The 16,742-nt window shown below is 39.4% G+C and overlaps 2 protein-coding genes across 3 annotated transcripts in view; one reads left to right on the top strand and one right to left on the bottom strand.

The window, feature by feature from the left end:
* Positions 1-6,515, bottom strand: part of ldb1b (LIM-domain binding 1b) — a 31,494-nt gene extending 24,979 nt beyond the window's left edge. Inside the window, exons 1-4 of the mRNA XM_073876400.1 lie at positions 6,497-6,515; positions 5,139-5,247; positions 1,443-1,550; positions 764-897 (exon numbers count right to left, since the gene is read on the bottom strand). Coding sequence (XP_073732501.1) covers positions 764-791 — 28 coding nt within the window. The 5' untranslated portion in view covers positions 792-897; positions 1,443-1,550; positions 5,139-5,247; positions 6,497-6,515. The remainder of the gene's footprint in view (positions 1-763; positions 898-1,442; positions 1,551-5,138; positions 5,248-6,496) is intronic.
* A 97-nt stretch (positions 6,516-6,612) lies between these two features.
* Positions 6,613-15,370, top strand: LOC129427204 (uncharacterized). 2 transcript variants are annotated; one of them, XM_055183514.2, is made up of 13 exons: positions 6,613-6,848; positions 8,408-8,533; positions 8,627-8,776; positions 9,345-9,419; positions 9,681-10,884; positions 10,961-11,011; positions 13,013-13,108; positions 13,212-13,728; positions 13,846-14,019; positions 14,154-14,220; positions 14,299-14,420; positions 14,531-14,682; positions 14,832-15,370. In XM_055183514.2, the coding sequence occupies exons 1-13, from the start codon at positions 6,762-6,764 to the stop codon at positions 14,918-14,920; spliced, it is 2,910 nt and encodes a 969-aa protein (XP_055039489.2). In that variant the 5' UTR covers positions 6,613-6,761; the 3' UTR covers positions 14,921-15,370. The 2 variants fall into 2 exon arrangements, with proteins under 2 accessions (XP_055039489.2, XP_055039488.2); XM_055183513.2 differs by having other exon boundaries at positions 13,209-13,728.
* The last annotated feature ends 1,372 nt before the right edge of the window (positions 15,371-16,742 follow it).

The following is a 16,742-nucleotide window of genomic DNA, read 5'->3' as shown; positions in this document are numbered from 1 at the left end:
AAATATATGAATAAAGAGTTGTGTCCATATCTCCTGTACAGACAGATGCTGTGATGTGAGCACTTGTTGATCTATATTAACATTACAGTAAGATTCATGATGGTCGAGTGTACCGAGAAACACACACACACACAATTTCTTTAGCTTCTTTATCACTGTGTTGTTTATTATGTCCTTCTACAACAACATACTTTATATCCTAATCTTTAACTCTTAAGCATCTCTGGTCAGGGATCAGGAAACCCCTCGCATGCTCATCTGAGATGTAACAGAAAAATCTTTTGATGCTAGATTTGCGTTTGACCATCACACGCCAGCAGACAGCAGGGGTCGACTTTTAAACCGAACATGACCTTTAGCCTCTAATCATCTCACTTCACAAAACTCCTGGATCTCTTTAGATTTGTCCCTTCTCCACATCTGATCTCCTGTTACAGAAACCTTCATTTCCCTCTCAGCCTGTTAGAAATTTAGGCCACGTAATAATCAACCACAACAAGGCGACGCAAAACCTCGGCTGTAAATGTCACCGATGCGAACCAGCTGTTTGGGCAAATTAAAAGCACGGCCAAACTCCTCCATTTTCCCTATCAGACGCTTTCATCCTGCACTTCAAACGTCAAAACACAAGCGGCCATGTTTCCATCTAAACCTGCTGTCCTTTCCATATGTCACTGCAAGAGAGCCCTCGGGCGGCACGGACGCGCTTCCAACAACTCGCTCGGTCTCTCTCGGCAACGGGCGGTAGTCACGGCGACCTTACCGGGACACGCGCAGCCTCCCACGGACATCTTCTCACATGCCCGTCGCCTGATCCGCAGCAGAACGCTGGAATGGTGCCGTTGAGATTTCTCTGGCGCTGACGCTCGGGACCACCGCTGCTGCTCACATGGGCGTCTGTTTTTCACACACACACACACGCAGTAAGAAGGAGGAGAGAGAGAGTGAGAGCGAAAGGTTAAAAAAAGAACAAGCACAAAGGAATGAGAGCAGAGAGAGAGAGAGAGTGAGACGTGGTGAGCTGCAGTTCACTCTCTCATTAGTGTGCAGATAGCAGCACAGAGAGGAGAGAGAGAGAGAGAGAGAGAGACACAGACTCGGTTATAAAACCTAGTAAGAGAGTCTGATCACAAAGGATGACTTCTTGTGTTGTTTTTTCTATATGAACACATGTTTGACAGGCGTCTCACCGTGTTAACCACCGTTAAGATGGTGTGTCGAGTTAAAGAGTCTTCTGTTCCATTACATAAACATACTGTGTAAACGTGTCAATCAACATAATTATCAATACTCTGTGATACAGTACAGTACTCCTGTTGCCTAATGTGACATTACGTTTATTTTTAATGAGTACTGCACTGTGAGCATTAGCAACAAACCCCAAACTCTCTAGAATCTGAATCTTTGTAGATTATAATGAATCTTGTTCTCGCGTTACTTACAGGTTTTTATTTCAGTTCGGGTTCCTCCTTCAACATTGACAACATCACAGGTGGTCGGGGATCTCCTGCTCTCTCATCCATCTCTCCCTCAATCACAGCAAAAGAAACCTTTCAAGACAAGAAGATAAAATCACTAAAGGTGCTCACTGTCATTTATAACTCAATTGATCATCAGTTTCATATGAAACCTCACAAACATGTCTAGACAGTCATCAAAGAGGTCATGACTGTTTCACAAGCAAATGTCCCCATTAAACATCTACTGTAAATCCTGATGTCAGCGTGACACTTTTATCTCAAATGATTCTCTTAAAATTTCTTTGATGAAATATAAATAGACACAAATTTTTCCATTTGTAACATATAGTATAAAGTAGAAAGCAAATATTTTGCTCATGGAAAAATGTGGAATTTGATATTAAATGAGTTGGAAATTATGAGATGGAGGGAGGAGAACAGAGAGAGGAGAACAGATACAAAGGGAGGAGAGCAGAGAGAATAAAGACATGACGGGAGAACAGAGAGAGATGAATGGAGGAGAACGGAGAGACGAAGAGAGAACAGAAAGACAACGAAAGGAGAACAGAGAGAGGAGAACAAAAACGAAGACAGGAGAATGGAGAGACGAAGAGAGAACAGAAACGCAAAGAACGCAGAAAGGCACAGACGAAAGGAGGAGTACAGAAACAAAGGGAGGAGAACAGAGAAATGAAGCGAGAAGAAGAAGAAGATAGATGAAAGGAGGAGAACAGAGAGAGGAGAACAAAGACGAAGGGAGGAGAACAATGACGAAGAGAGGAGAACAGAGAGAATAGAGAGACAAAGTAAGAAGAGCAGAGAAAGGAGAACAGAGACAAAGGGAGGAGAACAGAGAGAGGAGGAGAGAGACAAAGGGAGGAGAACAGAGAGAGGAGAACAGAGAGAGGAGAACAAAGACGAAGGGAGGAGAACAGAGACGAAGAGAGGAGAACAGAGATAATAGAGAGACAAAGTAAGGAGAGCAGGGAAAGGAGAACAGAGACAAAGGGAAGAGAACAGAGGGAGGTGAACAGAGACAAAGAGAGGAGAACAGAGAGAGGAGAACAAAGACGAAGGGAGGAGAACAGAGACGAAGAGAGGAGAACAGAGAGAATAGAGAGACAAAGTAAGAAGAGCAGAGAAAGGAGAACAGAGACAAAGGGAGGAGAACAGAGAGAGGAGGACAGAGACGAAGAGAGGAGAACAGAGACGAAGAGAGGAGAACAGAGACGAAGAGAGGAGAACAGAGACAAAGAGAGGAGAACAGAGAGAGGAGGAGAGAGACAAAGGGAGGAGAACAGAACAGACAGACGAAAGGAGGAGAGCAGACGGAACAAGGGAGGAAAACATAGAGAGACAAAGGGAGGGGAACAGCAAAAGGAGAACAGAGACGAAGGGAGAAGAACAGACAGAATAGAGAGACAAAGGGAGAACAGAGAGATAAAGTAAAAGGAGCAAAGAGAGGAGAACAGAGAAAGGAGAACAGAGAGAAAGAAAACAGAGAGAGGAGAACAGAGACACAGGGAGGAAAACAGAAAGAGGAGAACAGAGACGGAGGGAGTAGAACAGAGGTAAAGAGAGGGGAACAGAGAAAGGAGAACAGAGATGAAGAGAGGAGAACAGAGAGAGGAGAACAAAGAGAGGAGAACAGAGACGAAGGGAGGAGAGAGGGGAGAACAGAGACGAAGAGAGGAGAACAGAGAGAGGAGAACAGAGACAAAGGGAGGAGAAGAGAGACAGGAGAACAGAGACAAAGGGAGAAGAGAGAGAGAAGAACAGGGACGAAGGGAGGAGAACAGAGAGAGGAGAACAGAGGTGAAGAGAGGAGAACAGAGAGAGGAGAACAGAGGTGAAGAGAGGAGAACAGAGAGAGGAGCACAGAGTTGAAGAGAGGAGAACAGAGACAAAGGGAGGAGAACCGAGAGAGGAGAACAGATATGAAGGGAGGACAACAGAGGGAGGAAAAGAGAGAAGAAGGGAGGAGAACAGAGGGAGGAGAACATAGACAAATAGAGGAGAACAAAGACAAAGAGAACAAAAAGAGTAGAACAAAGACGAAGGTAGGAGACCAGGGAAGAGAACAGAGAAAGGAGAACAAAGGAGAACAGAGAGAGGAGAACAGAGACGAAGAGAACAGAGACGAAGAGAACAGAGACGAAGAGAACAGAGAGAGGAGAACAGAGAGAGGAGAACAGAGAGAGGAGAACAGAGACACAGGGAGGAGAACAGAAAGAGGAGAACAGAGGTAAAGAGAGGAGAACAGAGAGAGGAGAACAAAGAGAGGAGAACAGATACGAAGGGAGGAGAACCAAGAGAGGAGAACAGAGACGAAGGGAGGAGAGAGGGGAGAACAAAGACGAAGGGAGGAGAACAGAGAGAGGAGAACAGAGACAAAGGGAGGAGAACCAACAGAGGAGAACAGAGACGAAGGGAGGAGAACAGAGAGAGGAGAACAGAGACGAAGGGAGGAGAACAGAGAGAGGAGAACAGAGACGCAGGGAGGAGAACAGAGAGAGGAGAACAGATACAAAGGGAGGAGAACAGAGAGAGGAGAACAGAGGTGAAGAGAGGAGAACAGAGAGAGGAGAACAGAGGTGAAGAGGGGAGAACCGAGAGAGGAGAACAGATATGAAGGGAGGAGAAAAGAGGGAGGAAAAGAGAGAAGAAGGGAGGAGAACAGAGGGAGGAGAACATAGACAAAGAGAACAAAAATAGGAGAACAATGACGAAGGTAGGAGACCAGGGAAGAGAACAGAGAAAGGAGAACAAAGGAGAACAGAGAGAGGAGAACAGAAAGAGGAGAACAGAAAGAGGAGAACAGAGAGAGGAGAACAGAGACGAAGAGAACAGAGACAAATGGAGAAGAACAGACAGATGAAGGGAGGAGGGCAGAGAGAACAGAGAGATGAAGATGTGTGTGTGTGTTTAGTGGGCTATTTAATATATTAAGTAAAATTTGTCAAGCATAGTGGTTGGTTGACACAAACTTTAAAACACAAACAGAGAAAATCTGTGAGTGAGAGACAGTGGAATAGAACTCATTACAGCAGAGAGAGAGAGAGAGAGAGAGAGAGAGAGAGAGAGAGAGAGAGAGAGAGAGAGAGAGAGAGACAGATATGAGGGGGGGGGGGTCATTCACAGAGGGCACTGTCACCATGGCAATGTGGCAATTCTGTGATCATAGTGCCAAATTACACACACAGACAGGCACACTACACACAAGTCAATTTGATCTGAGAAACACACTGTACTGTGATGTCATGTACAGAGTTATATTAAATGATGCTACTGATTCATGTTAATCTCTAAACTAATTTAGTTAAGAAAGCTGTGATTGGTTTTTATTTACCAATGAAAGATATTTAAGAGATTTGCAGGGTAATAAATTAATAATGAGATACAGGAGATATGAGCTCATAAAGTTTGGTAGGACAGTTTGGTGATTGACTTTTGGTCATGTTTGAATCCTTTCACTTCTTCATTATGTAATCTGTTCCTTATCAATATTACAACACACAGTATTTACAGATGATTTACCATCCCAAATAATTCAATGGCCTGTCGTCAATTATTCCTTACTTACTTCTTCTTTAGGTTCGAACAGTCACAGTGAGTGAGAAAGACAAAACAACACAACACAACACAACACAACACAACACACATATGCCTCCTGATCACCTGTTACACTTCAGTATGCTCTCAGCTTCAGACTGTTCTGGGGTCAGATGATGGGTATGCTGTGGTATCAGGTTAAAGGTCAGGGTTCCTGAGTGTTCACTGTCGTTCTCTATAACCCATTGAGTGTAAATACAGTCACACAGACAAACACACACATGAAAAAAACACACTTTGCTCAAGATATACTGACAATTTTAACATACTAATGCAGAATTGCTAACAATATATAAGATACATATGTGAAGCTTTAGCTCAAAACATCATATAAATAATTTATTTTAACATGTTAAAATCGACACTTTATAGGTATAAGCAAATATGTGCGGTTTAGGGTGTGTCCTTTAACATGCAAATGAGCTGAAATGCAAACACTAATCGCAATAATATTGGTTTGTTGAAATTGAATTAAATTGTGCTATCAATTATTTTCTCTCTCTCTCTCTCTCTCTTTATCTCTGCACTAAATGGCAGTGCTGTGGTTGGATAGTGCAGATTAATGGGCGGTATTATTATAATTAGATCCCCTTCTGACATCACAAGGGGAGCCAAATTTCACTTATCCATGTTTTCACGTGCTTGCAGAGAATGGTTTACGTAAAACGTTAGAACGTAAAACTGTATTTATAGGCATAGATGAATAATAGAGTTCTGTACATGGTAATAACATATCATGAGCGATTTTTCCTCTTTCTTATGTAAACCTTGGGCATGCAAAAGATCGCTGGAAAACAGACCAATCTCAACATAACAATAACAACGACTGTGACGTTACAGTCGAGATGTTACATTAAATTACACATTAAATTAAGTACACTGTTGTTACAATGCTTAAAACAAGGTTGTGACTTCTGAGTTAGTGCTATATGCTAGTTAATGCAATATGCTAGCGTTTAGTCTGAAGTTCTACTATTGACGTTACAGTTACGTTTTGCAGGTCCATACTGAAAACACAAACTTATCACTCAGAAACGTCCATTAACAATCTCCAAACAATTGATTATTCCTCAAAATCTGATACAGACTCAAACATAAGATCTGTTTACACACTCAAAGAGCTACTGAAGGAGAAACATCCAATCAGAGCAGAGCTCAACATTATTATTCATGACCCCTTCAAATAAGGTTATAATAGACCATTTCATTGTAAAGGCAAATCCTAGGGTTGTAAATGGACATGTTAAACTGACTCTGAATCATTTTTGCACTTAATAAAGCCACAAACGTTCTGTGTAGATATCAGAAAACAATTTAACAGATTATTACAATGCATTCTTTGGCACCTTTAATACAATGAAAACTGACTTGACCGAGTACTACCAACGGTTAAAGTTATTTATAGGATAACTGACCTGCCTTACCTCATTAAATGGACCACTAGATGTCACTCGAATCCCTCACTGAAATAACATACACATACATATAGCTAATGTAAAATAACTGCAAGTTAAACTTCATTGTAAAGCAGTGTGGAATAAAACTGAATCGGCAACTTTACGTTTTTGTCTAGCAACAGTAAGTAACATTGGTCATTTTTCCAAGTATGTCGAGCTGTCATTTTCCCGGGAATCGCAAATCACGTGACCCAACCGGCGCCTCGTGCGCAGCTCTTCTCTTCGATCCAAAATGGCGGCGCCGCGTGGCGTTAAACTGAAGGATTTAATGTGTGATTTTACGGGAAATACCGCACCAGACGCGTCTCCGGATGCGCAGGTCTAATATATTTTACTTTTCTGTATGTGCCGATGTTTACGTGGAAATGCTGTGATTATGAGAATGTGCAGAATAGACACACAGCTAGTGAACACGTGGATGTGTGCGCGTGCTAAAGGCGGATGTTGAGTTATAAATACATTTTAAATCGAGACAAATTATTCATTTCTATAGTTTCAACAACTCTAAAACGAGTAGTTAGATGGTCGTCGGTGAACAGGTGCTGTTTTAAGTGTGTTGCCTAATAACCGATTTCACGTGATTTACATGGCCATTAACCGGCACGTGAAACGACTAGAACATGTGTGCGTATTAACTTTTATTAAACATTAAATAAAAACAACGTGTATACGTAAATTACTAATGCATACATATAAGTTGTTTTGAATAAAGTAATTGCGATGGTAAAATAAATTATTATGTAGATCCTACTCGGTGTTAAACGCCGTTAAAGGTGAATGTATAAAATGTTAGTCATTTGCTTGTATTTGGTCAGATTATGCCGATTTTAACTCTTAACAACTTACGTGATTGAATGAGTGAGTGAGTGAGTGAGTGAGTGAGTGAGTGAGTGAGTGAGTGAATGAATGAATGAATGTGTAACTGAATCGTGTCGTCACGCTCGTGTTTCCTGCTGTCCAGTTCAAATGTCGCTGACGTGTCTCACGCACACGCGTGCATTTGTTGAATTTATAATAAAACACATGTTCTTGTTCTTCTTTACTCAAAACGAGACTTATTAAAAACCTCATGAAACAAAATATTACATATTTTGAGCAGATATAGTATTATTTTAAATACTCAGGTGTGTCCCTCCCATAGGTCCCACCCCAGTGTCCTGTTTAAATGTCAAATACTAACTCCTTTTATATTTCTGTAAGCCATTACATGGTCTCAAATATATTTAAAAGTATTTGTCATTTTAGGACACGTGTAGTAATTGTAAAGTAAAATATATCAATAAGGGATTTCCTTTAGACTTTAAGTGAGTCGTTTTGTAGAGAAGGATGATCAGTTAACCGTCGTTTTATTGTAGTAACATTGTATTTTTCTGAATAAATTTAACTATTACCCATACAAACTGTGATGAGTTATAGTTTTGAGTATGCAACAGTATTTTCAATAAAATGTAATAAAAGCATGATGTCCTCTTATGGTGCGTTCACACCAGACGCGTATGAAGCAGAAAAAATGCGCTATTCCCTGTGAACATTTTGAATTAACTCAATTTAATTGAATTTTACTATTATTTATTTTTTTACTTAATCACTTCATTTGCGCATAAAATTTGCGCCACAAAATGTCTAACCGTGTCTTTGCATTGAATTAACATGTAAATCACTTGCACTTAACGCTTCATCCGCGTCTGGTGTGAACGCACCATCACACAACAAACTGTTGTCAGTTATGAATGTGTAGCTGTGGTAATAAGGAACTGTATGTCAGGTTATGGTTAACTCATCATCGTGATGTATTATCATGACAGCACTTTAGCATTTGTGTTGAGTTCATGGGCTGATTTTTGTGTGTATGGTTTTGTGCTTGTCTTGTATTCACAGGTAGAATATGGGAAAAACGATATTCCTATCTTTGAGCTGGATGTTGGAAAGACGTCAGATGTCCTCCATGGAGGTCTGGAACCTTCCATTCTGTCCATCTTTCAGGAGAAAGGTTCTCCTGGGGAGGTATTTCACATCTTGACTGGATCATCATAATAAACGATTGATTCATAAATACAGTGCTAATGTGTATGATGTGTCTTCATTGTGTTTTCTCAGATGTGTAGTCGAATGGATGCGGAAAGCGAAGCATCGTTGCTTTCTGCTCTGACGGAGATTCTGGACAGTGTCGATGTTGAGACCTTGTCACCGTTTGACACGTTGCCAGATTCTGAGATTTTTTCAGCTCAAGCGGGTCGAGGCAGCACGGTAAGTTTACTGCTCCTTTCTGTCTGACAGTAAAAAGACAAAGTTTATTATAAGTGCACAAATTATTTCTCTTTAAAGTCCTCATGAAAATAAAACTGACAATTCTTATTTGTTTAATGAAATAATGCAGTGTTTATTATAAACAATTTATCCGTGTAAGTAATTATTTAAAATAAAAAAGTATGTGCCCGACCCCTCAATAACGTTAATTTAAATCTGAAAATGTACTTCCACCCTCAAGTGGCGATCATCCACTGATAACGTCAACTAGACAGCTGGGGCGGAGCATCTGTTAACCCTGCCCCCTCCAACTGTGTCAGTCTGCTGCGAGTTCCATTACTAAATGAAACACCTACTTTTCTATATCCAATCAATTTACAGTGGAAAACACAAGCCACACCCACTATTTTTCTCATGGGATTTTTCGTTTCGGAACTACATTACGACATGGAAGTCAATAGCGACTTCTAGTTTATGGGGACTTTAAACTCAACAGGTTTAAACAGAATTGGCTGGTTCATATTCATAAGACTTCAGATGTTATGTTGTTATGTCTTTTATGTGACAGCTGTTGTTTCCAGAGCGAACAGGAGCTTTTCAAGGGCTCAACATCTCACAACCACCAAATTCAAAGTCAGGAAAAGTAAGTTTCCTTTGTTTTATCCCATTACTGAGCAGATGAACGTGTGAACTTCCTGTTTCAAATCCACAGAGCTCCACCCAACAGATCACTGTTACACCCAATGAAAAAAGTGTGTTAAATTCTGTTGAGAACATGTCTGAAGCATTTTTAATCTCAAACGGCTCTGAAAATAAATGATAATGTGTGATTAATTTTATCTCAAGCACATTTCCGTTTTACTTTTAAGGACTAACTTGGATTTTTCCTGATGTTTTCCACCAGGACGTTGTCATTTCAGACAGACAGCTCAGGCCCCGTCACCAGATTGTGACATCACATCCTGGTGATGGTGAGAGGAATCTTAAAAAGTCCAAGAGCCACTCTGTGAGAACCTTCCGGATGGAATCGGACCCGATGTTCCATCAAGATGAACTTGAATTTCTTTTAGATTTAGTGAGACACATGCACCCGTACTGTCTCAGGACTCATCTGGAAAAAGACGGCAGGAACACCGATGTCCATGTGTCCTCAGAGGATGAGGAGGTGTTTGTTGATGTAGAAGGTTACGAGGAACATGAAGAGAACATTCCAGACCAACTCTCAGGAAAAGACTCTGGATCAGAAGAAAACGATGTCACGTCTTTGCACAAAGATAGTAGTAAGATGCCACAACGCAGTGCTTTAGTTAAAAACAACGATGTAAGACGTACAAAGAAGAGAGTCAGTTTTGCGGTGCATTTAACTTTGGTTTATGAGATTCCACCTGAAGATGAGAAGTCCGAAACTGATTTGCCCGAATCTCCATCTTTGGAAGACATTCCGGATAAACACTACAGCCCTGAATGTGTTGACTCAGAAACATTATCCTCTAAAACTGATCAAATGTGTGACATCCCATCACCTCAAAAGCCCAGATCCCTCAGTCTACAGCAGTACCGTCTCCTCAGACAAAACAAACAACTTCCTGAAGACGAGAGGAGGCTGGACCATCGAACAAAATGGCCCTCGATTCCCAACGTTCCCAGGGAACTTCCACCCATCCTGCCAGATTTTAAAGCCCCACGGCTGAATCTTAAAACATTACAAACAGATGCCATAAACTCTAAGAGAGCTTCATTCAGGTCAGATGAAATCACAAGTTCATCCCGCAGAGATGTTGTAAAGGCCAAAATAGCAGGAAAAAAATCTTCAAACAAACACATTTGTGTTGATCCACCAAATCCCACCATAGTGCCTTTGAAATCCACACAACTCGAGCCAGATCCCACTACTGCACCTTCTGCTGAAACTCATTTGGCAACACGCGAAACATCAGAACTGTTGAATTCTTCTTCCTGTGAAGAAGCTGGACCAGCTTCAGAGTTCAAACCCATCAAACCTGAAACATCAACCCCAGGTTCACCTCAGAGAGAAGCATCAGATCAGAAGAGACCCACGAACATCACAGATGGGCATAGTGAAGAACAACAGAACCAGACAGAAATCGGTAAGGACATAATAAATATTTGCCATCATACAGTGTTTTGTAGGTGTGTGTTTTTATGTTGTGTTGTGTTCTGCAGGAATTGAAGCCACAGATTTGACCAGCCTCCTGGAGCAGTTTGAAACACAAGGTAAAGATTACAGAAAGTTTCAAGCGATTGTTTAGTGAAAAATGAAAATGACCCCATGATTTACTCACCCTCAAGCCATCAGAGATATAAATGTATCTTTCAGACAAACCCAATTTGAGTTGTTTTACTAAATGTTGTGGCTATTCAAAGCTTTATAGTTGTAGAAAACAGTTTCTATGACTTTTAAACCCAATAAAGTACATCCGTCCTTCACAGAAGTAATCCACACAGCTTGAGGATTAAATGATAAAGGCCTTCTGATGGTAATCAATGCAATTTTGTAAGAAAATAATCATATGTTAAATGTTATAAACTATAATAACTAGCTTCTGTTAGCGACCAATGCGCATTATCTCGTGTCAAATCACATCGATAAACCTCATGGTGCGTCCATTTTCTTGAAGAAAAATCCAGATGATTTACTCACTACCATGTCATGCAAAATGTTTGTTCAGTCGAAGAAATTGTGGTATTTGGGGAAAGCATTTCAGGATTTTCTCATTTTAATGGACCCCAACACGTAACAGTTTTAATGCAGTTTAAAATTGCAGCTTCAACGGAGTTTCAAAGGACTCTAAACGATCCCAAACGAGGCATAAGGGTCTTATCTAGCGAAACGATTGTCATTTTTGACAAGAAAACAAAAAAATATGCACTTTTAAACCACAACTTCCTGTGACGCGCCAGCGCGACCTCACACAATTGCGTAATGACGTCGAAAGGTCACGTGTTACATATATGAAACGCACATTTGCGGAGGATTTTAAACAATAAACTGACACAAAGACATTAATTAGTATCATTCCACATACAACTACGTCGGAACGGTCCTCTTTCTCCACACTTGTAAACACTGGGGCTTAGTTTCGATACGTCATTGCGTGAGGTCGCGCTGGAGATAGACGAGAAGCTGTGGATCTAAAAGTGCATATTTTTTATTCTTCTTGTCAAAAATGACAATCGTTTCGCTAGATAAGACCCCCATGCCTCGCCTGGGACCGTTCAGAGTTCCCTGAAACTCCGTTAAAACTGCAATTCTAAACTGCATCAAAACTGCTACGTGTTGGGGTCCATTAAAGTCCATCAAAATGAGTAAAATCCTGGAATGCTTCCCTCAAAAAAACACAATTTCCTCTCGACTTAAGAAAGACAGACATCAACATTTTGGATGACATGGTGGTGAGTAAATTATCTGGATTTTTTAAAGAAAATTGACTAATCCTTTAAGCGCGAGTGATTTACATGTTAAAGGCGGGGTGCATGATTTTTGAAAAGAGAAAAAAAACTTACAGATGAGTACCAAAACACACCAAACGATGTCGTTGCCTGGGTTGCGTATGTGTGGGGCGGGTATATCAAAAGAAGTTCCAGAGTCTATTGGGAGCGTGTTTGTTTAGGTGATTTCAAATGTCAACATTGGCTTTCAGAGATCATGCACCACACCTTTAAGTCAATGCAAAGATGTGATAGACATCCTGCAGTGCAATTCGTGCTAATGATGTGGCATGAATTGAGCATTTAGAATGTTTGATGGACGTAGTTGAAAAATCTGAACTTTGACGGATATTCGCGACGTATTAACCAATTTGGTAAGTTGTAAAAATACACATATTGAGACTACAAGCTAGCTCAAGTCGACAAATTGAAGCGAGTTAACTTAAACATTTCAAGCGTCCAACTACACGCGAATCAAGCAATTCATCCGCGTCTGGTTTGAATGCACAGTCAGAAGGCCTTTATTAACCACCCGGAGCTGCCCGGATTACTTCTGTGAAGGATGGAGGCACTTTTTTGGGGGTTTAGTCGTGGACCCTGTTTTCCATAAAGCCTGAAAAAGCCAGGACATTTCCTAACATATGAACGTTTTTCACATATGAAGTATTTTTCATTTCTTGCTATCCCTTTAAGTACCTGACAGGAATGTCAGTGTTTAAATGTCTCCCGTAGAGCCGGTAATGTTTATGTGGATCCTCAATCAATCTTTGTTTCTTCTCTCTACAGCTTGTGAAGGTCAGATGATATCAGAAGTTTCCACAGATGAGCGTCAGGATCGATGTTCACAGCCTTGCCGGCTGACAGACCTCTGCAGTACTGAAGGTGAGACCTGTGTTTGAATAAAATCTCTACTGGTTGTTGTAAAGTGCTGCCATGTCTGTAAGAAAGAAAAATTGTTGACATACAATTAAATTTTTTTCAGTAGGACTAACGCCACCAGCGACACCTCCACATCAGACCTGGAAGCCTTTGTTACCGGTCAAAGGGACAAAACATGAATCTAAAAAAGCGTCTCCAAGTAAAACCATTCAGATTATTGAACCTCGCCCTCTGCCACCCAGTAAAGCGCATTCAAAACCCCCATTCCCGTCCTTCACACCCGCACTCAACCCAGCTCAAGCGTTTATAGATCATGATTACTGCGGGACAACAGACGCTTTGATTCAAAGTAGCAGGACGTCACATTCAGACAAGCGCTTACCAAAAACGGATCATCTGTCCAGCTCAGTGCTGCTGTCTCCAGACAGCTCCCCCTGCAGGACGGATGCGTTTGAATCGTTGCGGTTTTCCTCAAGGTCTCCCACCCCAAAGGAGCGAGGCAGGACAAGGAGGCGGGGTTACAGATACCGCCGCTCAAACTCCAGTTCGGGGTCATCTTGCTCCTCTTGTTCTTCGTCCTCATCATCTTCTCGTTCCAGGTCTCGCTCCCCACCCAAAAAAAGGTAAATAAAAGCAGTCACCTAGTGAACATAAGTAAAGGTAGATAATCAAGATAAAAATGTAACGATCAGATGTGCTGTAAAAGTATTGATTCTTTTCTGTTATTTGTTCATTTTTAGATATAGGCATTCTGGCAGCAGTTCCTCCTCACGCTCGAGCTCACGATCACCTTCTCGCTCTCCTCCTCGCAAGCGTGGACGCCATCTTACTAGATCACGATCTTTATGTCACTCTCGTTCCGGTTCACGCTCACCTGAACGGGACTGGAATGAGAAACGTGGCAGATGGCACAAGTGAGTATGAATACAATCTTAATGGATCGAGTCCAGTTCTTTTTAAATATTGTAATTTGATTTAAATTAAAGAGTCTGTGTTCTTGTGTCATGGATGTTTGTGAATCTATATCAAATGTTTCTCACATTTCTAGACCGAGGAAGATGAACCGGCACAATAGAAACGAAGAAGCTCGTAAAATCTGTCAACAAAAAGCTATCGTAGGTGTCCAAACATTTATCTCTCTGTATAGACCGTGTCTTGTATAATGTCTGATGAAGACTCTGTCTAATCTTTAGGAGGAACGCAGGGTGGTGTACGTAGGTGGAATCCGAAGAAGTATGTTACCATCTGACCTCAAAGATAGATTTTCTCTCTTCGGAGAAGTTGAGGATTGCACGATTCACCTCAGGAGTCACAGGTAAGAGAACCCAGACAGCAGCTGTGAAAAATCATCTTGAGTTATAATTTCTTTATCTTAAGCAAATGTAGACGTTATTTATTCAGGCTTCTTCTGTCTTGTGTTTCTAGAGATAACTATGGCTTCGTCACTTATTATAATGCAGACGACGCTTTTGCAGCCATCGAGAATGGAAGCAAACTGAGGCGTGCGGACGAACGTCCGTTTGACATCTGCTTCGGCGGACGGCGACAGTTTTGCAAGTCAGACTATGCGGATTTAGGTTGGTTGTTTGTTTATGATGAAGATATATTTATTTTCTGGTCAACAACTTCTGGTCATTTTCCTTCATAAAGGTTAAAGTTAGTATATAGGCAATGCAAAAGACCACGCTGGTTCTGTCTGACTTTAATATCCTGTTGTGTCCTTTAGATTCGAGGAAGGACGATGAGTTGACGTCCAGTGATTCTGTGGATTTTGACACGTTACTGAGACAGGCTCAGAGAGGAACAAGGAGGTAACAGCAAGAAGAGATGAAGATTGAGACTCACCTTTACCTCAGAGCAAAATATATCTGATGAAGTTAACAGTCTAGGATGGGTAACCAGCTCAGATGAACCAGCTTCCGTTGGAAGAGATATTTGTGGCACTTTCATGTTGGTTTTGGTTTTGACAGAAATTTAAGTTTGTGGTCAGATATTATTGACGGAGTTCTTCTCCACTTGCACTTCAATTCATTAAACTGATTTAGACTTCAACTTTCTTTTGAAGATCTTTTAAGAATGACTGTACATATGAATGAAATGCTACTAATGTAAATGTTGAGTGGTTTAAATATATACAGTATATAGCCAGAGGTTTGTTTGTTTGTTTGTTTGTTTTTCTTTTTTTAAATAATACCAAAAATGTATTGTTCTGTCTTGGTTGAAATGGCAATGTTTTACCTGAATAAAAATGCATTAATACCTGAAGTGTCTTTTGTTATAACTATGATTTTAGACGACTTTGCTTAATTTTGCTCAAATGATTGGTTGATGGTGTCAAACTGCACACAGGTGGATTTGTGCCCTTAAATCTGTAGAGAAATGATTTTTATAACCCATCATGTTGTTACAAACTCGTATAACTTTGTTCTGTAAAACATAAAAGATGGGTTAAGTGAACTAACCTTTTGAATTTTTTATAAAGTCAGTCAAACATTTACAGACTGTAAAATCTCTCATGTACTTATATTTTGTACAGGACATTTAGTGTCTATTAAAACTTTTAATGTTGAATATTTATTAAAAGACAATCTTAGCATAAAGTTACACTTTAAAATCTCTTCATAGCAACTCAATAATTTACAAATGTTAAAGTAATAGTTCACCCAAAAATTTTACTTTCTTACCCTGTTCTTCTTAAACTGTACAAGTATCTATTTTTTTTAACACAAAAGATCCCATACAGCAAAAAAAGATATGTTTTAAATATTCTAAATACATTTTTGTAGAAAGTAAAGCTGAATTTAACCAGCATATATTAACATGTATTTCAAAATGTAATTCAGGAGCAACAAATACCTTTCTAATTTTACAACCCATACAGCAAAAAATTAATTATTACTGGCCAAAATCTCAAAGTTTGTAAAGTAAAATATAAAATTGTATATAGTATATTTTTGCAGTTGAAAATATATTTTAATATTTTCAAACCTCTTATGTTTCTAAGTTTTTCTTTATGCGCCATGAATATAAATGCTTTCAATTATATTTGTTTTTAAAATAAAATTCAAAATATACAAAAAATGGCCAAAAAATATATTGGTGAAAAATAATTTTTGTAAACATATTTCAAAATATATTTGAGCACATATATTTTTGGCCATTTTTTGTATATTTTGAAATATATTTTAAAAATAAATATATTTTAAAGAATTTATTTTCACTTCACATTGGAAGAAAAACTTAAAATGTTACAAACCTGTAAACATAACCGATTTTAAAAGATTAAAAATAAATATTTTTTACTGCAAAAATATACTTATAATTTTATATTTTATACATACTTGCACAAACGTATACATTTTATACAAACTTTGCTATTTTGGACAGGAAAATATATTTTTGCCGCATGGGTTATAAAATTAGAAATTAATTTGTTGCCTTGAAATACATTTTGAAATATATGTTAATATATAAAGGTTAAAACTAAATATATTTTCATTTAAAAAAATATATTTAATTAAGCTTTACTTTCTACAAAATGTTTTTCCCATTTATTAAAAAAATATTTTGGCCAAATATTTTTTTGCCGTATGGGTTTAATGTGCATTATATTAAATAAAAATAATATGATGACTTT

Source organism: Misgurnus anguillicaudatus, chromosome 14 (assembly GCF_027580225.2).
Source record: "Misgurnus anguillicaudatus chromosome 14, ASM2758022v2, whole genome shotgun sequence".
NCBI lineage: Eukaryota > Metazoa > Chordata > Actinopteri > Cypriniformes > Cobitidae > Misgurnus > Misgurnus anguillicaudatus.
This window is presented reverse-complemented; position numbering and strand designations above follow the sequence as displayed.

Bases quoted from the DNA above. Each gene is read 5' to 3' on its own strand.
- LOC129427204 (XM_055183513.2), top strand. From the start codon at position 6,762: ATGGCGGCGCCGCGTGGCGTTAAACTGAAGGATTTAATGTGTGATTTT. The intron at 11,012-13,012 runs GTAAAGATTACA...TTCTCTCTACAG, and splicing joins GGAGCAGTTTGAAACACAAG to CTTGTGAAGGTCAGATGATA. The intron at 14,421-14,530 runs GTAAGAGAACCC...TTGTGTTTCTAG, and splicing joins ATTCACCTCAGGAGTCACAG to AGATAACTATGGCTTCGTCA.